The sequence below is a fragment of the Rattus norvegicus genome, chromosome 3 (genome assembly GCF_036323735.1).
Source record: "Rattus norvegicus strain BN/NHsdMcwi chromosome 3, GRCr8, whole genome shotgun sequence".
In the NCBI taxonomy this organism is placed as follows: Eukaryota; Metazoa; Chordata; class Mammalia; order Rodentia; family Muridae; genus Rattus; species Rattus norvegicus.
Genome location: NC_086021.1, coordinates 29,423,813 through 29,447,795, shown reverse-complemented (window position 1 = coordinate 29,447,795; position 23,983 = coordinate 29,423,813). Strand labels below are relative to the sequence as shown.

The window sequence follows — 23,983 nt, the reverse complement described above, 5'->3', positions numbered from 1 at the left end:
AGAACTTATTCTTTCCCTACTTCCCCATATTACCTCTTCCAGGCCCTTTCCCTATGTCCAGAACCACTCCATGCCAGCTCTTCCAGGCCCTTTGCCCTTCATACCTACACATGGACACTTACAAGATGAAAACATGGTTTCCTCCATGATCACCCTCTCCCATAGTGCCAGCACATCGCTGAGGTCTGGTCCTCTGGGTAGGACTGTGACCAAGTGTACCATGAGAGTCAGTATCAAGAAGAACCACTGTGCCCAGGTGTGCTGGTACACGTGTCTAAATCCCAGCACTCAAGTGGCAGAGGCAGGCAGAGCTCTGTGAGCTTAAGATCAGCCTGGACTGCGTATGAGTTCCTGGCCATTGAAGGCTATCACGTGCCTCAGAAACAACAACAAAACAAACAAAATAATAGACAGCCACCATCACCACCACCACCTCTGCCACTGCTACCACCACTGCCGCCACTGCCACCGTGATCTTAGGGGACAGCCCAGGAAGTAGCTGGCTTTGTCGGCATCAAAGAGCATCAGAGAACAACAGATTCCTCTTGCCATGTGGTGAACATAGGAAGGGTTTCTTAGACACTGGAATGCCTCTGTGACTAAGACCCACTGCAGCTCCTTCAGGCTAAGCAAGCCCAGCAGGTACAAGTGACTCGGACAGGGCTGTATCTGGACAGTTCAGTACCTGTGAGGTGAAGGGCGACCTGTAAAGTGGGTGGGCCTGCACACCCCAGGATGTTTTCTGAGAAAAGCAGGGCAGTAACATGCCTCTTTGTTCTGCAGGTGATCTTAGATTTGATTCCATATGACAACATCATGGTGAGCCGAGCACTGGATACGGACAAAGCATTTCTGGGGACCCTTGGCATTTCGTCAGTTCCTTCCTGTTACTTGATTTACCCAAATGGGTCTCATGGTCTGGTTAATGTGTAAGTGCTAGTTTGTATAAAGAATAGGTCTGCGGAGACTTAAGCTTCTCTGGCATACTGGATAAAGGCTCAGAGTCCACGTGACAGACTCTAGCTGGCTAAGATGTAGTGAAGCCATCTTCCCCTGGCCATCTTCCCAAACCTGCTATGACAGTGTTCCAGGCCCCAGGATCTGGGGTGGTCGTTGTCCCTGATTGTTTCCATGAATTTCTGAGCAAACCCCAAGTACAATAGGTGTCTGTTGACCCCTCCTGTGGTACGTCTGGGCTTTTGTTTGTGTCTGTTGTGTTATCAGCAAACTCTATAGAGTGAGAAGTTAGGGTGGGCACCAGCAACAGGTCAATAAAGTGTCCTTGACTAAAGCTTCAGAAAGCAAAACAGATGTGAGAGTTAATGAAAGTTGCAGGGCTGCAGGAGAGCCTTCTTAAGATCTCAGCTACACCCCACAGCTGTATGCAGGTTAGCCTTGGTTAGAGCACAGGCAGCCTGGGTTTGATCCTGTTACCACATGCCACTAGGCATGGTGGCTCATACCAGTAATCTCAGCATTTGGAAGGTGAGGCAGGAGAATCAGAAGTTTAAGGCTATCTTTGGCTACATAGGGTCTACATGAGACCCTCTCTCAAAAAAGGAAACAGAAAATAAGAATCCAGGGCACCCAAGGTCATAGAGCTTCCTGGGATAGACCCTGAACATCTGGGAGGCTGCCATTGGGTTCTAGTGAAGGTTGTCTGTAATCTTAGCACAAGCACGTCACGTGCAACCTCTGTCACAAAGCCACGTTAATACTGTACACTACTGTACGTGTACTGCAGGTGTGGACGAGATGACTGCGGCTGTAAGCCAGTGAGTCTCTGTCCCCATCTCAGGTGGGAGGGTGGCTCCTTCGCCAGTGTCCGTACAAGGGGAATGGCTAAACAGCTCTCCTCCAGGCTGCGGCCTGGAGGGGCTGCATGATCTTCATAGCCATAAAAACATCCCTCCCTTCTTCCTTTCACAGTGCAAAGCCTCTACGGTCGTTTTTCTCCTCTTATTTAAAATCCTTACCAGATGTGAGGAAAAAGTCACTTTCCTTGCCTGAAAAGCCCAACAAAGAAGAAAATTCAGAGGTTGTGATTTGGAAAGAATTTGACAGGCAAGTATGAGTAGGACTAGGAGCAGCAGGGAGGCTACCCTCTGGAGCAGCTTCCTCAGTTTACCTCCCACCTGGGGACTTCGCAGAAACAAGAGGGGCCTTGGATAGAAAGGCAGAAAGTATTTTTCCTAACTCTCCACTGTTCCTCTCAGGGCCAAGCTATACACCGCAGACCTGGAGTCGGGACTTCATTACCTGCTGAGAGTGGAGCTGGCTGCCCACAGATCCCTGGCCGGAGCCCAGTTAAAAACATTCAAGGACTTCGTGACTGTCATTGCCAAGGTGTGGGTGGTTCTGCTCAGACTATACTACTGGGTCTCATTTAGTATGGGCTGGGATCATCTGTCTGCGATGTGGGTGATTGGCCAGCCTCGACACCCTGGTATCGACTGGTATGTGCCTGTCAGGGAGGGGCAGAAGTGGCTGAGAACAAGGAACAGAGCACACTGAGCTCTGACTCCCCCACTTGGCTTGGGCAGTTCAGCAAGCTGAGCTTCTGTAGGTGAGGCATAAGGAACGGCGTGTTGCATAGATGTAGACGAAAGGTTGTGTGGATATGAAAGGTGCAGACCTGCTCCTAGGCAGCTTCAGACTGGGCTCCTAGGAGAGTTAGGTGTCCAGGAGTGGGGGAGGTCATGGCACAGCACAGCGTAGGCCCTGCCATGTCAGAGTCAGGTTGAAAGGGACTGGCCAGCATAGCCACAGTCTCCCAGAAGCCATGTGAGAGGATTAGCTCCATGCGTAAGTGCTGAGCGAGGCTGAAGGGTGACTGAAGGGAACCTGACAAAGCTGATGCAGGAAGGCCCATAGGCGTGGCAGGCGTGTGCTCCGGGACGTTCTGCCCACTAGCTGGGCTCTCAAGGGGTTGGAAGAGAAACCCTACGTTGGCAGCTTCAGATGGCTGGCCCTAAAGAGCAGGACTTCTGCTTAGCGGGTGAGAAGGGGCAGGCAGAAGTGCAGGAATAAGACAGGGCAGAACACTTGGCATCCTCAGAGGACCCAGCTGGGCTAGGACCTCCATCATGGTGATTGTGGTACAGGTTCGTGTTCTGGTACTGGCACGAGGGTGAGAAGTGTCAGGCTCAGTTTCCTACCAAGTAATCATCTCCAGCGCCCGGAGATGGGGGGAGGAGATTGCCCTGCCCTCTGCCAGTGAGCCTGAGCCGTCCTGATGCTCTGTCCAGCACTGTTCCTGCCACAAGCGCAGGCTCGCCCCTCCTTATTGTACTGTGCACAGGTGGAGCAAGGTATTTTACAGGAGGCCCTTCACTCGGCGGAAGGCCCCTTGTTAGGACCACTTTTGTCTAGCTAGTTCAGTTACAATCATTTACATTTATAGTGTAACTTCAGAAAAACAAAAGAAATCTAATTTATGTTTCAAGGAATAATGGGTCAAATATTGCAATGGAAAGTGCTAGGTAAGTTTTTAGTCCACTGTGCTGTTCAGGGTTGAGATGGCTCTGGATGGCTTTGTTCTGCAAGTGTCTAGCCAGGTGTGGTGGAGCATGCCCTGATCCCAGCACTCAATTGGCAGAGACAGACAGATCTGTGAGAATTTAAGGGCAGTCTGGTTTACATGTTGATTTCCAGGTCAGCAGGGCTACATAGAGACCCTGTCTCAAAACCAGAAAGTGTTCAGCTAAGCTAACCATAGATCTGTCTCTCTTGACACTGCTGCCTGGACTGACTCCCAGCCAGCACACTCACTCCAGGAACGCAGTTGTTGGCCTGCAGGCACTGGCCTTGTCTCCGTGAGCATGTCTCCTCACTGTTGCCCTCCTGCCTTCTTTCAGTCAGGCTTGAGGATGTGCCATATGATAGTGACAGTTCCTTAAATCACAACAAAGTTACAGCTGGAAAATTAACAAACGTGATATTTTTGTAATCAGTTCATAAAAGCCAGGTGGTAGTTCATGCCTTTCACCCCAACTCTCTCTGTGTTCAGGGCCAACCTGGTCTACAAAGGGAGCTTCAGGATAACTAGGGCTACACAGAGAACACCCGTCTTGAAAAACCAAGACAACGAACGGACACACTATCCAGAGGCAAACAGTATACTATCCAGAGAGAAAGAACCACCAGAGTTCTCTTAGCTACGTGCTCTCCAGTGTTAGGAGTCAGCCATTACGCTGCATGTCCTCACTGCCTGTGATAGGTTCTCGTTCCTATATACCTTGTGGGGCAGCTGGTTAGAGGTAGTAAAAGAGGCTCCTAGAACTGAAGAATTGCAGAAGAGAGGATAAATATGTGGCGTGTCTTCTGGATGACTTGGGAATATACCACACCCAGCAGTCTCCCTGTCTGACATCATGAAATGGCCATCTGGTATCCCCCGAGTTCTTCAGGAAGCCCCAGTTCTAGGCTGGTCATAGGGTTGAATCCGTTTCCTTAAAGGACTGCCTGAGGCAGGGCATGTGTTGGTGTGGGACTTGCGTGCTTTGCGGACCTTGTCCCAAGGTCACAGCTCTCCGCGCTGCTTTCAGACCTTGGTAGGTAGTGGCAATCCTTTCAACATCTCAGAGGATGGGGTCCTTTCTCTTAGCTGTTCCCTGGCCGGCCACCAGTCAAGAAGCTGTTGGAGACCCTGCATGAGTGGCTGGCCAACCTCCCCCTGGACAAGATTCCATACAATGCCATCCTAGACCTAGTCAACAACAAAATGCAGGTGAGTCCCAGCCCTGGCCGTGTCTAGTGTACGTACTGCTGTCCCTTCACTTCGCATGTGCCTTCCTGCGGTTCAGGCCTGACCTGCACCCGGAGTCTGTAGAAAGGAAGAGTAAATCTGCCCGCCATGGTGCATGCCTGCTTTGCTGCTAGTACTTGGTACCACAGCACAAGCCCCATCTCCCTGCTTGGAGAAACCAGCCTCCCCATGTAGAAAACCCCTATGTCCCCGTGTGGAGAAGCCCCGTGTTCCCAAATAGAGAGGCCTCATGATATTACTGTTCCTATTTCTGTGATGACTTCATGCCTGCATCCTTACTCAGTGAAAACACGCTGTGAGAACTGCCTTCAAACAGCGGAGCACCGAAGGCTTTGGTTTTTACATTGTTTGATTCCTCCCTCCCTTCCTCTCTCCCTCCCTTCCTTCCTCCCTCCCTCCCTTCCTCCCTCCCTCCCTCTCTTCCTTCCTTTCTTCCTCCCCTCCTCTCTCCCTTCCTTCCTTCCTTCCTTGAGATAATGTTTCTCATGTAATCACACTAAAGATTCTGCAGTCTTGGCCAATTAATCCAGCCTTGATCCAAGGCTGGGATTGTAGGCGTGCAGTGGGAAACTTTGATAAAGACATAGCCTTGACTGATCATCTCCCCACTCAAGGGCAGCGCACCCTGCAGCAAGTGTTCATTTTAACATTTGTCTTGTGTCCTTTGTGGATGTTTTCCCCTCAGATTTCTGGACTCTTTCTTACCAGCCACATAACGTGGGTAGGATGTCAAGGAAGCCGATTGGAGTTGAGGGGCTACCCGTGCTCCCTCTGGAAACTGTTCCACACTTTGACGGTTCAGGCCTCCACCCATCCAGAAGCGCTGGTTGGCACAGGTAACCACTGCCAACCCGAGCTGGCACTAGTGGCCTTCTGTGTTCACTGTCTGGTTCAGTGCATGGCATGGGCAGCACAAGGACCTGATATGTGTGAGGCGCCAGTCACCTAGGTGTCTGGGAAGGGGACACACTAAGTGTAGAGGTGAGCATCTTAGAATACAGATACCACAAGCACAGCCTGCCTGTGCATGGAAGGCAGGCGGGAGACTTCTGAACCTTTGCCACAGCAACCTTACTTTAAAAAAAATCAGAGGTCAGACCAGCCCTCTGTGATTTTGTAAAGCACTTGTAGCATAAACTCACCTTGGTTTACTCAGTAAAATAAGGCAGGTGAACCTTGTTTAGTGAGGTGTATCATTTATCATTTGTTCTAGAACAATTTAGCCTCAAATTGAGCAGCTAGAGTTTCTTTGGGTCAGGAATCTTGAATGTAGTTTAACTTGGGTCCTCAGTTTCAGTATAATGAGATCCAATTCAATTTGGGATAGACCCACTTCCAAGCTCTCTCAGTACCCACTGGCTGCTCCCCCAAGGCCCTCAGGTCCCTGTTGTGTCCTGGCTAGAGGCCCCTCATCCATTTCTCTGAGGTCTGCTCACATCTTGGCAGCTGGCTTAATAGGGGGAACCAGCAGAAGAGCAACGCTCATCACTTCTGTCATACTGGTCTCACTGGGCCGCTCTGCTCCCATGGGAACAAAAACCTGTGAGTTCTAAGTTTCAGAGGCAGGGACTGAGCACAGTCCAGGGCTGCCTGTCACAAGGAGTAAAACTAGGAATCCTGAGGACAGGGACTGAGAGCGGTCAGTAGTTCACAACAGCAAAATGAGAAGTGCATCTGTCTCCTCTTCAAGGCATTAGCCTGCATTGAACATGGAGGTGGCCATGTGGGTACGTTCCAGTCCATCAAGTCCCTGGGGCTGTAGAACAGGTGTTTGTCTGTCCTCCAGTCTTCCTGACCCACATATGTCCAGTCCTGTTGGTACCAAAATCTAGTGGGATCCGTGAGATCCGTGTGACGCCCTCCGACAGCGTCATAAGACTCCCGTAACTCCGTGGTGTTGCCAAGCACCTACCACTTTGCTTGCTCATGCAAGATGGGTGTGCAGTTGGGTCTGGCTGGGCTGCATGATTCTTTGATTTCTTCTGTTTCTTGTGTGGGGCGTGGTGATAGCTGGCCGCCCAGAGGAAGGCTTGGATTGACTCACTCCTGCAGACTAGCTTCAGCTTCCTTCTTGGCACCAAGATTGGGAAGGACCTTGAGGGCAGGCTGTCATTCAGGCAGGCTGTCTATCCTGTTTGTCCAAACTCAAAGCTAGGAAAAAAGACCCACTTCATTATAGACCCAAGTCGCTTTGCAAAAGGCTATGTCCAGGATACAGGGAGGTTGGTCAGTCTTAAGCTCACATTTCCATTAGAATCAGAAGACAGAGGACCACACACCAGGGAGGAACCCCAGAAACAGTCCAGACACTGGGATCAGACCCATGGCACTATGTGTCTTATTGCATCAGGACTGCTTCTGAGACAGGCTGACTCCAGAGGTCTCTTGTCTCTGCGGAGAAAGGGAAGAGTGCTCACCCACTATGCTCCTGCTGGGCTAGCTCCTCAGAACACTGCTGCTGTGTGCTCAACAAAGAGTGCATGAAGGAAGTTTGGGGCAGCCAGAGGCAGAGGTGCTAGGACACACTTATGTCTGCATGACAGATGCCAGGCAGGCAGCTGCAGCACTGTCCTGTGAACGCAGCCTGATGGGCCTGAAGGAAGCAGTTCCCTGCCAGTGGAATTGGGTCAAGCGGGGAGCAGGATTAAATCTTTGAGGTTTTCTTTTCTCATGGCTGATTTAAACCCGTCTACTAAAGTGCTGACTGCATGGTCTAACCCTCCCCCAGGTAGTGGTTTATGGTTCTTGTCCACTTTAAAGATTAGGGCTGGAGCGAGCAGTGGTTTGGTGGGCAGGAGGAGGGATTACTGTGATGTGAGGCAGATGTTTGAAGATCTGGTGGGGAGAGGAGGCCAGGCAGGCTGGTCACAAGACTAACAACGGTGTCTCACACCAGGCATTGCCCAGCTACTGGTGGTGTGGTCAAAGTCGGCAAGAACAATGTATGCTGGTTTCTACTCCTAGATACAAAGGCATGAGTTTAGCTCCTCATGTCCAAGAGTTTCTTGTGGACCCTGGGTCAGGCTGTATTGAGAAGCAGAGACCCATGAAGGTTGCTGGGTGGAAAGACTCCCTCCCTCCCTGGTGGGAAGTGTACTTTCTGCTCAGGCACTGTCTGTGGGGCCAGTCCCTGACTCGCGTGCTTACCTCTCCTGGGATGCAGCCCATCCCTGTGTAGTTGGGTTGTCTGTCTCTGGCTGCTTGTTTCTGCCTATGGGATGGATTGCATTTTCTGAAAATGCAGTGTACCTGTCAGGTCTGTTGCTATCCTGTAAGCCTCTGTTTTGCTAAGATGCTGGACTTCTGTATTTTAAAATCAGCCAGGTGGTGGTGCATGCCTTTAATCTGAACACTGAGGAGGCAAAGGCAGGTGGATCAGTTCAAGGCCAGCATGATCTACAGAGTGAGTTCTGGGACAGCCTGGGCTACACAGGGAAACCCTGTCTTGAAAAACAAAACAAAAAGGCAAAAAGACTCACCAGGCATTTTATAATCCTTTAATTTCCAAACTCAGAGGCTGAAGCAGAAGTACAACCTTGTATTCAAGGCCAGCCTGAGCTCTATTGCAAGTTCTAGGTCAGCCAGGATGACATAGTATGAGCCTGCTTCCAAAAATCAAAACAAGGGGCTGGAGAGATGGCTCAGCGGTTAAGAGCGCCCGACCGCTCTTCCAGAGGTCATGAGTTCAATTCCCAGCAACCACATGGTGGCTCACAACCATCTGTAAAGAGATCTGATGCCCTCTTCTGGTGTATCTGAAGACAGCTATAGTGTACTTATATATAATAAATAAATAAATCTTTAAAAAAAAAAATCAAAACAAGAGAATAAAACTCACCGTTTGGAGATGCTTAGTCCTTTTGAAAGAGTGCAGCCCTTGCCAACCTGCCTCCCTGTTGGCCTGGGAGAAAGGGTGCAGCAGCTGGCCAGTTGGTAACTGTGGTAACTGTTGCTGCCCATCTACCCAGGGAAGATTGTACGCAGCCATCTTTGCTCTCGGACCTGGTGGACTCTAAAGCAGAATAGCCCCAGCTCAGTGAGGGCCTCACCTCCATGAGTGTCACTTTTAGGGGTTACAAAGTAGGCAGTGCACACAGCTGGCAGACTGGCAGATCCAAGGGAAAACAAATGCTTTGGGGTTTGGTTCGTGGGTCATGAGGTCAAGGCCATCGACAACCAGGGACAAGGCTGAGGAATGTTAACACGTTCCTTTTAAAGCTTGTGGGGATGGAGGCATCTGGGTTATTGGGCTTGCTCCTCTTGGAACCGCACTCAACCTTCAGAGTGCCATGCTACTGACATGTTCCCAATGTGACTGCCACTGTCCTTGTGCACTGGGAGCAGCCTTCACCAACCCAGTTGTATTGTGGTATCTGGGAAACCCATCCTGTGGGCTCTCTTAGATGCTGAGTCTTTCCCCGTTTGAGCTGTTTGACAGATCCAGGGTTTGGTGGTTTGTGGGCTGGCAGCACTGATGCTGTCTTTCCTTCTGCAGGCTTTGAAGGTGACCCCCAGGCTGTGCTGCAGACCATGAGGAGATACATTCGCACATTCTTTGGGTGCAAAGAATGTGGTGAACATTTTGAGGAAATGGCTAAGGAGTCCATGGACTCCGTGAAAACTGCAGACCAAGCTGTTCTCTGGCTTTGGAGGAAGCACAACATGGTGAACAGCCGCCTGGCAGGTGAGAGGCCTGAGTGTTCCTTGCTGTTCCCACACTTGAGCTCATAACCTTGAACCTGGGTTTGGACGGTCTAACCCACTTCAAGGCCCTCGAGGGAGCCCTGGACGGTGTGTTTGAGGACAATAAGTTCCCTCTTGCTAGTGTTTGCTCAGGGTGTCTCAGACCACTTGGAGCCCCTGGCCCTTGTGGCCCTGATGGTGCTCTTTCTTCATCCATATCCCCTTCCCTACCCCCATCCGTACCCCCACCCCCCTACCACTTTACCACAAATAATTCTGAACTCTGGGGGGAAAAGACCCTATAGAAATTTTGCTAAATACTTTTATCGTCTTTAAAATCTGTTGCAGGGACTGGAGATCTAGTTCAATTTGTAAAATTCTTGCCATTCAAGCATGAGGATCTGAGTTGATCTATTAAAAAAGGCAATCTGGGTGCAGCAACACCTATAATTCTGGTGCTGGGGAGATGGAAAGGATCCCTGGCCAGTCTAGCCCAATCCAATCCGCAAACTCCAGGTTCAGTGAAAGACCCTGTTTCAGAACGTAAGAGCAGTCAGAGAGTAACTGCGGAAGATGTTCAGTGCCCTGGCCCCTTCCAGAGTGTGTGTGCAGACACGTGCACACACACATCTCGGATCACTGAATAAACCTCACACGTGACTTTGTTTTAAGAAAACAAAATAGAGGGCCCATGTTGTCTGTCAGGGTTAAGTAATTCCCACTATTCCAAAATCAATGGCAGATTAAAATTAGGCTTAAGAGTAATTCTACTGAGAAATGAATTTAATAGAGATGAACAGAAAATGTCACTAAACTCTAGGTTTTTGTTTAATCTGCTGTATTATAAAGCATATTACAACTAAAGCACTAAGGAAAATTGGTTTTTCTTGGCACCAAGAGCAGACGGTGCCTTTCGTGTGGAGGATTTGCTTTGTCTCAAGGCGCTGCTGTAGCGACCCTTATACAGGGATTTCTCTCTAATGCCTTCCCTATCTCCCTCCCACCAGGCGCCTGGCTCTGAGGCAGCCAGAACAAGACACCAGCTGGGCCTTGCCCAGTCCAGGGCCCCCAGCGGGAAGGGGCGATAGAGCCTGGTGCAGTGTTGCTCCTAAGATTCCTTGCCTGCTCAGCAGCCACATCACCAGCCTGAGTTTCGGGTCTTCATCTCTTTGTCAGATCCGTGCTTTGTTTTAGCAAGACCCCTGCTGTGTGTCTCAGAGAGTTCATCCTCATCTCCTACTAGCTGACTGTCCAGGGAGTGCTGACTGGCCTGGGCCTTGTCTCCTCACCCTGTGTGTACACACAAAAGATGGTCCTGCCGTTATGTAATTCTGTACACACTTGGAACAGTGGGACACAGGGTAATCACAGCAGAGCAGTGTGCACTTCCAACTCTGGGGAGGGATCAGGGCAACAGTAGGGATGTGGGAGGCCCCAGGCCAAACACTTTGGGAGAGTCGTGATTCTGACTGGGAAGCTGAATCCCAGCTGGGAAACACAGGACAGCAGTGCTGGGTGGCTTCTTGTGTGTGCTTGTCTAGACAGGTGTGGACATGACCTGGGAGGTAGCAAGACTTAAGGGAGGCCCGTTTCCATCAGGAGCCAGGTTCATATGTACTGCAGGTGTCCTGGTTTGTCTAAACATGACTTCCCTACTGGAGTCAAGTCCAAAGTCTTTAGGAATCTTCAGGGCCTAGGGTCATGGGAAGGGGTCTAGAGCGTGGAGAAATGTTTGAGTAAGTAGTGTCCTGGGGAAGGGGTGCTTTCAGCAGCCAGAGTGCTCAAGGACTGCGAGGTGGTGGGTCTCAAGGGCACTTTAAGAAAGACACATGGTGGTGTAAGCCACAGGCCGATCTCTATAATTTCAAGGCCAGCCAGGTCTATAGAATAAGTTCCAGGACAGTCAGAGCTACACAGAGAAACCCTGTCTCAAACAAAATAGGACATAGGAATGAGAACTTGATGGGCCCAGGTAGGAGGGAAGGTCTAGGTAAGTCACAGAAGAGTGTAGTCCTGAGAGGCAAGTAGAGCCCAGAATGCAGTGCACTTCCTTTAAATGCATGGCTTGCCAGAAAGAAGAGGGCATTTGGATGCCCAGGAGTTGGGGAGGGAAGGAAGCTGGGACATGAGTGCTGGTGGGTGAGAGTTTTATCACCCTGTGGCTGAAAGGTTTCTCTGGGGTTTTTCCTTGCCTCCCTTCTAGGCCATTTGAGTGAGGATCCTAAGTTTCCAAAGGTCCCATGGCCCACTCCAGACCTCTGCCCAGTCTGCCATGAGGAAATTAAAGGACTAGACAGCTGGGATGAGGAGCAGGTGCTTGTGTTCCTGAAGCAGCACTACAGCAGGGACAACCTGGTGGACACATACTCTGTGGACCAGGGCAGTCCTGGTGAGTGGGAAGGCATGGGCAGACGGCAAGAAGAAGGCAAAGGTCTTAACCCCTCAGGGAAGGCCTGGGGACACCAGGACACTGAGAGTCTCCGTCCAGCCCATATTCTGGGGCCCAGAACTGACCTTTCCAAGAGCCTGCACCACAGGCTGGACCTAAGACTACAGAGCCCTCAGGGACCCCAGACCCTTGAGGAGGCCAAGGCAGTCGTGCCCTTCCTTGGGGTTGGCTTCTCCAGTCTGGACATGAGCCTCTGTGTGGTGCTCTACGTGGCCTCCTCCTTGTTCCTGATGATCATGTACTTCTTCTTCAGAGTAAGGTCCAAGCGATGGAAAGTTCGGCTCTACCACCCAGCTGTGTAGAGTGCCTGGGTCGGTCATTCCTGGTGACACAGAGGAAGCCTTTGAAATCACCCACCCACCTGCAGCTTTAATGTTGGGGTCAGGGATTTTACAAATGTGCCCAGCATGGTGTCGGGAGGAGCATGTTTTGTTCTGTTTTTTTCTAATGGAACATTTTTGCCTTGTCCTCACCTTCCTGGCCTCCATGTTAGACTCGTGTGATTTGCCCCTGTAGGCTAGAAGGAGTCAGGTCCAACACAAAGCCACACACCCTTCCGTATTGCTGCTCCTTCCAGGAGGCCTCACATCTACGTTTGTTCCCTCCCCAAACCCCATCTCATGGGGGCAGTGTCCAGAGATGCGCAGCCAAAGCACAGAGGCCTCCAGAGCTCACTGCTACAGATGCAGGCTGTGTAGCAGTTCCTGCACAAGCCTGATGTGTTTTCATAGGAGTGCAGGTGCTCTGGTCACCTTGTGGGGTGCAGGGCCTAGAGGCCACTAGGTTATGTTATGGCTTCCCTGTGTCTTAAATAACCAGATCAGGTGGGCGATCCTGGTCCCTGTGGGGCAGTGCAGTCTCCAGGAAGCCTCTAGAGCCCCTGTCATGTCTTTCATACACACTGCAGAAGACACTGGTGGTAGCGTGGGGTGCTACCCCTGCATACTAGGCCTCCTGGCCTTGAGGGTAACTTAAGAACAGCAACATCAGTTTAACAGATTAAATACATTATTTGTAAAATCCCAATGGTAAACTTGTGCCTAAAGACTTTTTAAAAAAATGGACTAAGCCTACATTCCTACCGAGGCTCCTCACGGCTCAGGAGCCTCTCTTTATTTGGACAAAGCAAGCTAGTTGTGTGTCTGTCTGTCTCTGTGTGTCTGTTTGTCTGTCTGTCTGTCTCTGTACATGTATGTGTCTGTCTGACTGTCTCTGTGTGTGTCTGTCTCTGTGTGTGTGTGTCTGTCTCTGCGCATGTATGTGTGTGTCTGTCTCTGTGTGTGTCTGTCTGTCTCTGCACACGTGCGTGTGTGTGTGTCTGCCTGTCTCTGTCTATGTGTGTGTCTGTCTGTCTGTCTCTGCGTGTGTGTGCGCGCGCACGCATTTATGTGTGTGTGTGTGTCTGTCTCTGCGCATGTATGTGTGTGCCTGTCTATTTCTGAGTGTGCATGTGTGTGTGTCTGCGTGTACACCTCTGTACTCACATGGGGATGACTAGGTTACATATACATTCCACTTTGCATATTCTATATTTTATATTTGCATCCTTCCCAGTGACAGTTGGTCACATGGGTACCATTTAAGACCCTGTATTATCAATGTCCCTGCTGCCACTTAAGAAAATGGACAGCTGTCTCCTTGGGCTGTTGTTAACCCTCCTTTCATCACATGGGAGGATCAGTGCTGAGAGCCAGGCCTCCCTGGCTGGGGCAGATGGCCAGACTCAGCCACTTGAACCTCCTGCTTCACTTCCCTGTGGCAGGAAGTGTCTTCTTTGAAACCTGGAGTCCTGTGCTTAAAAACAAACAAAAAATAGTTCATCCTGGGGCTGGGGATTTAGCTCAGTGGTAGAGTGCTTACCTAGGAAGCGCAAGGCCCTGGGTTCGGTCCCCAGCTCCGAAAAAAAAGAACCAAAAAAAAAAAAAAAAAAAAGTTCATCCTTAGGTATTTCTAAGGATAGACACCACTGGTCTGTCAGGTAGAGAATTGGGCCTATTTAAGGACAGGTCCAGTGAAATCCTTCAGCCCACAGTGGAACCACTGGGGAGCATTGTTGAAGGGGGCCTCAGCTGTGGCCCTGGGGTGCCATAGCACCTCACAATGTTTGCAGAAGCTCACTCTGGGCAGATCCTACTTCAGCTGCCCTTGTAGAGTCCCAGGTCATCCCTTCTGGGGGACAAGCTTGCCACGGACATCCCTTTTTGAACTGCTCATTCTGCAGTGAAAAGGCTTGCCTTCTCCAGGGCCCTGTTCAATACAGGGACCCACCTTTGGCCAAGTATAAGGTCTGTTCTAAAGTCTGAAGTTTTATGAGAGGTATTACGATTAATGTCTAGAATAGTTCAGTAATTTAAATGTTTATTTATTTTTGATGCAAATATTTTGAATAAAAAGCCAATTGGCATGAAAATGTCAATGAAATTTCTTAACTTAAAGAAGGGGTACATTTTGTATTTAAACTCTAATGTGTACATTGTAAGAATAAAGAAATTTGACATTAATAAAGTTGTTACAGTTTTTTGACATGTGAGCAGCCGTGTGTAAAGTTAGACTCGGGATTCTCTAAACCGTTCTCTTCCTTCTAGTTTGCAGCCCCAACTCGGGAGTTCTAGGAATTTTTGCATAGATAAAGTAGAGGCTTTTGGAAGGACAGCCTAGAGGCCAGGCAGGAAGTGAGGAATGAGAATCAACTGTGCTGAGAGCTGCAGGACTCCGAGCCTTTGTCAACACAGGAGAGGAAACAGTGCAAGTGCCTCCTCACACTGTTTCCAAGCCCACAGACAGGACTCTAGACCCCGAGCTGGGGAAGACCAGCCAGTCAGTCTAGAAGCTGCTGAGCTTCTCACCAAATTTCCCTCCCATTTGTTCCCAGTCTGGGGCAGATAAGGCTTTAGAACCCGGAATCTGTTCCACCAGGGGAGGGCAGTCCCAGGCTAACAGCCCAGAGGCTCCCAAACCCGTGTACTACGAACATAGCACCTCTAGCCAAGGCCCAGAGCCCAGGGCCGAACAAGTTGGAGCCACTATGCTACTCTGATAGGTAAAGGGAGTCCTGAGAAAGGGCAAGCACACATTCTAGACTAGTCAAATCCAGCCCTGGAGTGTCGCCAGCCTGACTCCGCCTGTCCGCCTGCCGGGGCCTGCAAGGGGCCAAGGGCGGGGACAGAGGAGGGGCGGGGCAGGCTGGTGAAGGTCCCCAACAGGCTAGTGCCTCCTTCAGCACCGCGGACAGCGCCAGCTCAATGAGTAGGCCAAGGCCTGAAACAGGTCCAGCACTCCAGGGAACACCCAGCAGGAACCACTGGATTAGTGACTACCATGCTGTTAGAAGCGGAACTCGATTGCCACCGAGAGCAGCCCGGTGCCCCTGGAGCTGCTGCCCTCTGTACCTTCAGCAGGACTCCAGGTAAGAGCCATTGCAGTCCAGAGGCCTCCATACCAGGCAGGTAGAAGAGAAGAGACAGAATGCAGAGGGGTGACTAGGAGGAAGTAGCATAGGAATGGTTGCGGAGAAAAAAGTAGAAGGTGATAGCAGGCAGGGAGGCTAGGAAGGCTAAAGGCTACAGGGTCAACAGTGACCAGAAAGGCCTGGGGCAGAATGAGGAGCATAAAGGATCCCAGAGATTGGATGCCCCACAGTTTCCAGAGCTGCTTTGGCTTGCAGCAAGGATCCCCAGGGCAAGCCTCCCACTTGAACTCTGATCCCCAAGGGCCATTCCACTGCCATGGACGTTGGAAAATAATGGAAGCATTGTTGGCGGCAAGCCAGATGCCCAGTAGTGGGAGCCGCCCCTTCCCTAGTCTAGTCACACATGGCCCCCGCCCCACTGCCTCTGCAGCAGCTGACACTCAATGGCTCACATCCTGGTTCACCCAGCACCCATTTCACTCCAACTGATGTCTCCAGACCGTCTCGGAATAACAAATTCAGAGCAACATGACAGGATGGCTATGGGTGGGCAGGCAGGCGCAGGACTCTTTCTGAGGCAGCAGGTGTGCTGGGACCAAGTGGGGAATCCTGCGGCCTTTCATTCGCCCTGCCCTTCGTATTCTGGGCTCTGATCAGTCACAGCCCTAGGGACAAGGACAGAGGCAAAGCAGGGCAAGTAGAGGAACCAGGAAAGTGGCAGCAACCTGCTGATTCTGCAAACACTTATAGGGTGTCCCTGATAGATACCAGGGTGCTACACCCTGCTGGATTCTAGTTCCTACCGGTGACTGCACAGGTCTGGTGCTGTCTCCTGGCTGAATGCTAGGAGCCCTCAGTGAAGGCACATGCAAGAATAGGATGGGTTCTGGTGGGCTCACCTGTTCGGATGGGGATGAGATGTGGAAATCCAGGTACAGGGATTGTTTTAAGGAGTTGGGGTGTGGAAGTGAGGTTGGACCTCAGGGCTTCCGCAGTTCAACCCTTTTTTGACCTAGAGTCTTGGTGTGTTCCTGCAGAGGACACCAGGCCTGAAGTCCTAAGAATCGTTCCTTCTCCCTACACTGGCTCCAGGAGGCAGTTCCAGTAGTGGGGTCCAGAAGTTCAGAGTTGGGGGCCTTCAAATAGAGCTCCTTGCAGTTCTACTGTGGCTTCTTTGCCTCCACGTTCCCTCGGTGGCTATCAGGTTGCCCTTCTGCTGGCCCGGTGTGGTCCCAATGATTTCCAGCTCCGGTTCAGAGGCTAAACGTGAGCAAAGAGAATGCAGTCCCCTCCCTGTCACTTTCCTCAGGACCTCAGCCTTCCGGGAGCCTTAGCGAACTTGCTTGGGGTAGGGGTGAGCATCTGTGGGAAGCCTTGAGTGGTTACCCAGCTGTCTCCGTCCTCGGGAAGTGCAAGTCGGACGGCTTCTAGGCACCTCAATTCTGGCTGAAAGGCGCACAGAGTTTCCAGTGGCATCCAGTGGCCTCCGGAGCGTCTCTGCGACCCCCGTCCCAGCCCCGCCCCGCGGCCCCGCCCCCCGCCGCTCCGCCCTCCGCGGGCCGGAGGCTTGGCGCCCAGAGGCCTCCCGTGGGCACAGCGCCCAGCAGCGACACGAGTCGCTCCGACGCCAGCTCGGAGTCCCTGCAGCGGTGGCCTCGCTGGACCCAGGGGAAGTTCAGGGTCGGAGGGCGGCAGCACCAAGCGCCCGGCCCCATGGAAGCTCGTGGGGAGCTGGACCCGTCCCGGGAATCCGCGGGCGGAGACCTCTTGCTGGCTCTGTTGGCGCGAAGGGCTGACCTGCGCCGAGGTGGGTGCCCGACGGAGAGGCTGCACTGAACAGATCCGGATGTCCTCGGTTTTTTCTGGCCCCTACGCGGAGGCTAGCAGAAGCCAGGGTATTTGGACAAGGGTGTGTCTGAGGGGCTCTGGCATGGCTAAGCAAAGGCGCCTCAACCTCCAAAATGTGTTCTCCGCCTGATGCTGTGTTGTCCTGGCACTGGGAGCCCTTGGTGATTCAGGAATGGTTTAAGGGACCCTTTGCAGGGGCTGAGGCCCCTGGGCTGGAGGGAACATGTGAAGATGTTTCAAGACCCAGGAAGCAGGAGTATCTCCTTAGGAACTGCCTTCACTCAGTCCCTTCCCCGTTTTCAGAGGGATCAGGGCCCCGTCGTGCTGAAACGCGCATCTCCCCTGAGTTGAGTGAGTCTTAGTGTCTGCACCGGCAGTTTACCGCTAAGCTGGTGGTCAAGACTCCATTAGAGGGAAAAGTGGGACTTGTCGGGGCCCCCAGCTTCTTGGTGGTACCAGACTTTTTTTGAAGGGTTTTGGTTCTGGGGAATGAGAGCTCTCTGCGTTTTCAGGCGATAGGAAAAGAATCAGTTAGGCTGGCAGAAGGTCGGTCGAAGCAGGCGGGAAAAGGATTCTATGCAGATTGGGGGTGTTGGATATGAGCTACTTGCTTATTTATTTATTTTCCGATGGTTTATGGGATGGGTTACCCTCAGGGGCTGGGAGGAAAAGGTGGGAGGGGAGGATGAGAAGGGGAGGGAGGAAGGCTTGGTAAGCTAGACTCCAGAATTCTATGAGGCTTGCTAGAGCGCTGGTGGCTTCCGAGGCTCCATTGGGCCCTCCAACTCTGTATAGGAAACTGTACTGAGACTGGAGTTCACCATGCAACGTAAGCAGGAGGAGGTCGAGGGTGGCTTCCCTGGGAGGCTTGACGTTGGCGACAGCTTTTGTAGGAAGCGGGCCCCCTGCTGTGAGCTTCTTGGCCGAAGCGCTGTCCGGGCCTGGGTGCTGAATCTGCAGTGTATGGCCTGTCCAGCCACCCCACTCTCTTCTGCGTATCCTTGCGACCTTAGGACGGCTCTGGTGGTGCTCTGGTACAGTTCTAGTCGATCTCCATGTCCACACCTGGAGATGTGGTTTTGCTCAGTGCGGGACAGCATCTATCGCAGGCTGTGGCCAGTGCTGGAGGGAGGTGGGGCAATCCTTTTCTAATTCCTCCCACCATGGAGGCCAGCCTGGAGCTAGGTGTCTGTAACACGAGATAAAGACACTGGTGTGGTTGTGACATGAGTGGGTCCTGGGTCCTGCACATGGTTCTCCTTTTTCTAGAAACCTTTCCTAAATTACCAGGGACTCTTTGTCATGAACATAAGGAAGAGCCCCTAAATGTTTCCCCTGGCTCTCGAAAGGCACCTTTAGATTTTCCCACCCGGTTTCCGGAGGCCTGCCATCCTGGGGATGAGAACTTAGGTGTTAGAAGAAGTGGCGGTGTACAGAATTGAAGTCACTGCAGCTCACATCTGAACAGGAAAGGAATGGGTCTTTCGTATATACATATGTGTGTATGTATACGTATATGTGTGTATATATCACATTACATACATATGAAAGCATATGTGTGTGCTCAAAAAAAAAAAAAAAACAGCCGTTGCACTCATAAATTCCTGCTGTCATTGAAGCGGGGCCAGCATCCATTTATCCATACCTCAGGTGCTGTGGGCAGGGGCCATGCTGGACAGACTTACTTTGCTGGAACTCTGCAGAGTGGGGCTGAGATGCTCTGTTGATCAAAACCCCAAAGGCAACGAAGTTCCACGTGTGGTCCTTTGCCCTTGCTTGTAAGGACATGTTGTCTATTTTCTGTCCTGGCTTTCCCGATCACCCCAAGGGTGGGGTTTTCATTTGAGATGGACACGACCCGTCTGGCGCTGGAAACACTTTGTAGAGCAGTTATTCAGCTTACAGGACAGCTTGGTCACCTTCTTGCTGCGGACACATTTCTAGACCTACTTCACTTTCCCTTGACTACAGTGAGGCTGAGGATACAGTACGTGAGCACTGCTCTCGCTGGGGAGCCTGTGGCCCTGAAAGCCGCAGGAGAAGGTGGCAGAAAGGCAGATCCTTGCACAGCTCTAAGGCCTGCAGGCTGACTCCAGCTCACGAAAGGACCATGCGCGTCATTTGTGGTTCCATGACCTGGCTTATTCTTGTATCCACAGAGATCCCCATGTGCGCGGGATGTGACCAGCACATCTTGGACCGTTTCATCCTAAAGGCTCTGGACCGACATTGGCACAGCAAGTGTCTCAAGTGCAGTGACTGCCACGTGCCTCTGGCTGAGCGCTGCTTCAGCCGCGGGGAGAGCGTCTACTGCAAAGACGACTTCTTTAAGTAAGCTGGCTGCCGAATTGCTTTCACAGGGAAGAGTAGAAGGGTGATAGGGCTGGCAGAAAACAGGCTGGGAGTGAGCGCCATACCTAGGTCTCTACCCAAATAGGGCACCCTGGAATCTGGCTAAGTTCAGGATGGGGTTTCCTGTGACATTTTTAATTTTTTTATTTTATATGTATATGTGAACGGCTACATTATTTATACTATGCACCACATGCATGACCGGTGCCCTGAGAAGATTGAAAGGGCATCGGATCCCGCAGCTGGAATTACATATGATTGCGAGCTGTCTTGTGGGTAGTACCTTAAACGACTGTTGGTTTTATAAATCATAAAAGCAGTTGTTCGGTTTAAAAAAAAGATTAACCCAAATTTGTAGAGATGTATGAGACTTACTCTCCCTCTTAAAATCTGCTTTTTGTTCCTTAAATATCTGGGAAGTGGGCAGCTCGGGCTTCTCAGAGCTAAGGGAAGTGAGTCAGGTAAGGTCGTGGCCTTCTAGATCCATCTTTCCCAACAGCAAGGAGAGGGTTCTGCTACCCAAGGTACTGTGGCTCTGCCCAGGCGGCCGGGGAGAGCTGATGGAGTCTTCCTGACCGCGCCTCAGGCGCTGGGAGCTGGCTGCTTTGAGACCCGCTCCAGGCGAAGGAGCCCCTCCGCTGAGCCGCACCTTGTGCATCTTGCAGGCGCTTCGGGACCAAGTGCGCCGCATGCCAGCTGGGCATCCCGCCCACGCAGGTGGTGCGGCGCGCCCAGGACTTCGTGTACCACCTGCATTGCTTCGCCTGCGTGGTTTGCAAGCGGCAGCTGGCCACGGGGGACGAGTTCTACCTCATGGAAGACAGCCGGCTGGTGTGCAAGGCGGACTACGAAACAGCCAAGCAGCGAGGTCAGTGGGCGGAGATGGCCCTCACGGGCGAGGAGGGAAACTCTCAGGTCTAGAGGCTGGGGACGGGAATTGGTTTGGTCCTGGGAGGTGGGGCAACCTGAAGCCCCAGGCACTGAGCAGACTGCTCCGGGGAGCCTGCAGTAGCAGTCGCATCGGCGGAAACAGGAGGTTGCCCTCTTTGAGAGAATTAGCAGCGCAACACCCTTGATCGTGAAGACCTGATTCCCACAAACTCTTAGAATATGGGGGTCGAGGACCGTGTCTGGCAGCGAGGCGCACCGCTGCGGGTTCCTAATACAGAGCCCGTCTGCCGGCGCTCCGCGTTCCGGGAAGCGAGCGGGGCCACCGGCGGCCTTGGCTTGGGAGCCAGGACCTCAGGGGCATCCGGAGAACGACGCGGGGCTCTTGGGGTGAAGCACAGGGCGCAGGCTGGCGCAGCCGGAGCGGGCTGGCCGGCCTCACCGTTTGTCCCGCGCAGAAGCCGAGGCCACAGCCAAGCGGCCGCGCACCACCATCACCGCCAAGCAGCTGGAGACGCTGAAGAGCGCCTACAACACCTCGCCCAAGCCGGCGCGCCACGTGCGCGAGCAGCTCTCCTCCGAGACCGGCCTGGACATGCGCGTGGTGCAGGTCAGCGCTCGGTCGCGTCCCCCGGCCCCAGAAGGGGCGCGCGCTCCGCGGGAAGCTGGGCAGCCACTCACCATCCCTACCCCCCAGGTGTGGTTCCAGAACCGCCGGGCCAAGGAAAAGAGACTGAAGAAAGACGCAGGCCGGCAGCGCTGGGGACAGTATTTCCGCAATATGAAGCGCTCCCGCGGCAGCTCCAAGTCCGACAAGGACAGCATCCAGGAGGGACAGGACAGCGACGCGGAAGTCTCCTTCACTGGTAAGTTGGTCGCGTTAACTCGGGCTGGCCTCCCGGCTCACTTCTCCAGCTGCCTCTCCGGGGAGGATCCATGTTGGCCCTCAGGCTTCATGTTCCTGAGGCGACCGGCTGCAACTCTGGAATTATACAACACGAAGCTTCCCGAAGGCAGAGAAGGTACTTCCATCCTCCGCTGAGGGACCCAACTCTTATTTTCTCTACCAGGATCGCCGCTCACATCCCTTAATACCCACTTCCGTTTGGGACCGTATTGTGACCTCGGTTACTAGTACAGCCTCTGGGCCCTTAAATTTTCTCATCTATGAAATGAGTCCCTCCCAGAATTGCCACATCCTGGGCACTGGCTGGGGTTGCAACCTCTCTGAGCAGAGATCAAAGCCTTCCTTGGAGGGGCAGAGGGTAGAGGAGTGAAAGGAGGAGGCTGAAAGCTGGCCTAAGTTGAGAGTGCTGAAGAGACTGCCGCTGACCCATTCGTTCTAGTGTATAAGACGGCCTCCTCTATTCAGTCAGAGTACTATTCAGACACTACAGGAACCCGTAGTCTCCTGGTAGAGGCATGAGCTTCTCAGCAGAGCTCTCTTTTCTGTTGCAGATGAGCCGTCCATGGCTGACATGGGGACTGCTAATGGCCTGTACAGCAGCCTGGGAGAGCCTGCCCCTGCGTTGGGCCGGCCTGTAGGAGGCCTGGGCAGCTTTACATTGGAGCACGGAGGTTTGGCAGGTCCAGAGCAGTTTCGAGAGCTGCGTCCAGGCAGCCCCTATGGCATCCCACCATCTCCTGCGGCCCCACAGAGCCTTCCCGGCCCCCAGCCTCTCCTCTCCAGCCTGGTATACCCAGACACCAACTTGGGCCTTGTCCCTTCGGGGCCTCCAGGTGGGCCCCCACCCATGAGGGTGCTGGCTGGAAATGGACCCAGCTCTGACCTCTCCACAGAGAGCAGTGGTGGCTACCCAGACTTTCCTGCTAGCCCTGCCTCCTGGCTGGATGAAGTAGACCATGCTCAGTTCTGACCGAGGGCCCCCCAGTTCCCTTGGCTCTAACTCAGGGGTCTTGGTGCTGCCTCTGGGTGGGCAGCTAGCCCCACCCCATGATGTCCATTTCAAGGACCTCTGAGGGAAGGACAGGGTTCCCACGTGAGAGAATAGAGACTGTCCCACTTCCAGCTTCTCTGGCTGCTCCCTGGGGCTGAGGGACTCCATAGCCCTTCCTTGGACACAAGCGTAGCCTGCCTCGTGGGCGGCTACAAGCCAGTGATTCTTGACCGTTCTGGTAAGCATTGTTCTCCCTTTATCAGCCAGTGAACTCTTGCTGCTATTTTCCACAGGGCAGGAGGCCAGGCCCTACCTAGTGTCCTGGCATAAAACAATAGTAACAACTTGCGTCATCACTTCTGATGGGCTTGGTAGGAGACTGTGCTCGGCCAGCCGTGCCTGGTCACTGACCTCTCCTCCCAGCTGCCAGCTCTCCTGACCTGGAGTCTCCAGGTCTTTCTGTTCTGGAATGCAATGCGTTGGGGAGTGGAGCTTTCTGGAACCCCTTCTCCAAGGTGTAGTCTTTAAACGTGAAGACAATTCCCTTTCTCCTGAGGCACAGCCTCCCTCAGGTGCAGAGCAGAAATGTGCAGCAAGGACAGACACCGTTGCCAAACAGACTGTGGTCCTGTGCAGGGGGTGGGGTGTTCTGTCAGCCCAGACCAGGAGACCTCCCCCACTGGAGGAGGTTGGGCTGGGGGGGTCCTCCCAATCCAGTCTGTCTCAGACACAAAGCTTGGCCATGTGTCAGTTAAAGTCACTCCTGAAAACCAGGATCTTGGCTACCTGTTGGTTCTGTAAACATCCTGTGACTTTTATTTATTCCCCGGTGATCCGCTCTTTCCAAGACTTCAATAAATTTGTCAGTTTCCATGCTAGAAGGCCTGTGTTTTTAGTGAGCCTGGAGCTCTGGCTGAGATTGTCGCATGGGGCTGAGGGCATCCTCTCAGAGGGTAGTGGTGCTGGCGCTAAGACAGGCCCCTGGTATCGGTTTGGCATCTGCTTGCTCTCTCTGGTTTTTTTCCAAACCGCTGAGCCCTGGAAGTAGGCATAAGACTGACTATTCACGGGGTGGGGGTGGGGGCAATGACTAAGGTCTCCACATCGCCCAGGCTGAGCTCTGGGATGTCCAAGGAGCCACCAAACACAGCAGGGAGTGCCATGAGGAGGCTCCAGGAAGACTCAGGTGCTCTGTAATTTGGATTCCAGAGCCTTAACTGCCCTGCTAACTTGCTGTGTAACCTAGAGCCAGTGACGACTTCTGTGAACCCTAAACAGGAAGGCCAGAGCCCTTGAAAGGGAAACCTAAAGGTCAGGGCAGGGCCACCAGCCTGTCAGGCTGTGTTCAGTAGAGACCAGGAAAGCAACAGTGACGGGAACACACTCCACCTCTCTGTGGGTCTGCAGGGCTGACCTCCGCTGAGGGTTTCCCTCGGGTAGAATGGGCGTCTGGACAGGGTACTGGAGGAGGAGGAAGAGGGTAGATTGATTCTGGGGTGAGGGATGGCAAGTGCTGTTCACTGCACAGAAAACGGTTGGTATGGCCTGGGATCTTCTCACGAGGGACTCTGCTCGCCCAATCCTCATCTCCACGGAACTTTGTGTCTCTTGAATGGGCCTCAGCTGAGAGATCTGATGTTACGGGTGTTTTTAGGCACTCTGTGAATATCTCCAGCACCCACCCTTCT

At 52.6% G+C, this 23,983-nt stretch overlaps 2 protein-coding genes across 7 annotated transcripts in view; both read left to right on the top strand.

Annotated features, from left to right (window-relative positions):
• The window catches only part of Qsox2 (quiescin sulfhydryl oxidase 2), a 29,649-nt gene extending 14,944 nt beyond the window's left edge, over window positions 1–14,705 (top strand). For 3 of the 4 annotated variants that reach the window (XM_017592040.3, XM_039105855.2, XM_063284545.1), the window contains 7 exons: window positions 784–929; window positions 1,930–2,064; window positions 2,217–2,346; window positions 4,607–4,729; window positions 5,454–5,604; window positions 9,264–9,452; window positions 11,655–14,405. In XM_017592040.3, the coding sequence (XP_017447529.1) occupies window positions 784–929; window positions 1,930–2,064; window positions 2,217–2,346; window positions 4,607–4,729; window positions 5,454–5,604; window positions 9,264–9,452; window positions 11,655–12,202 (1,422 nt within the window). In that variant the 3' untranslated portion in view covers window positions 12,203–14,405. Of the gene's footprint in view, window positions 1–783; window positions 930–1,929; window positions 2,065–2,216; window positions 2,347–4,606; window positions 4,730–5,453; window positions 5,605–9,263; window positions 9,453–11,654 lie in introns of all 4 variants that reach the window. The other variant, NM_001109434.1, reaches the window with a different exon arrangement.
• Window positions 14,706–15,158: 453 nt separating this feature from the next.
• Lhx3 (LIM homeobox 3) lies at window positions 15,159–23,176 on the top strand. Of its 3 annotated transcripts, none has more exons than NM_001426997.1 (6): window positions 15,159–15,306; window positions 19,317–19,488; window positions 20,175–20,377; window positions 20,856–21,007; window positions 21,095–21,263; window positions 21,856–23,176. In NM_001426997.1, the coding sequence occupies exons 1-6, from the start codon at window positions 15,219–15,221 to the stop codon at window positions 22,272–22,274; spliced, it is 1,203 nt and encodes a 400-aa protein (NP_001413926.1). In that variant the 5' UTR covers window positions 15,159–15,218; the 3' UTR covers window positions 22,275–23,176. The 3 variants fall into 3 exon arrangements, with proteins under 3 accessions (NP_001413926.1, XP_063139099.1, XP_038962056.2); XM_063283029.1 differs by lacking the exon at window positions 15,159–15,306 and adding an exon at window positions 16,904–17,116 and having other exon boundaries at window positions 21,856–23,173; XM_039106128.2 differs by lacking the exon at window positions 15,159–15,306 and adding an exon at window positions 16,905–17,116 and having other exon boundaries at window positions 20,856–21,263; window positions 21,856–23,173.
• The last annotated feature ends 807 nt before the right edge of the window (window positions 23,177–23,983 follow it).

Bases quoted from the DNA above. Each gene is read 5' to 3' on its own strand.
- Lhx3 (XM_039106128.2), top strand. From the start codon at position 17,023: ATGGAAGCTCGTGGGGAGCTGGACCCGTCCCGGGAATCCGCGGGCGGA. The intron at 17,117-19,316 runs GTGGGTGCCCGA...TTGTATCCACAG, and splicing joins AAGGGCTGACCTGCGCCGAG to AGATCCCCATGTGCGCGGGA. The intron at 19,489-20,174 runs GTAAGCTGGCTG...TGCATCTTGCAG, and splicing joins TGCAAAGACGACTTCTTTAA to GCGCTTCGGGACCAAGTGCG.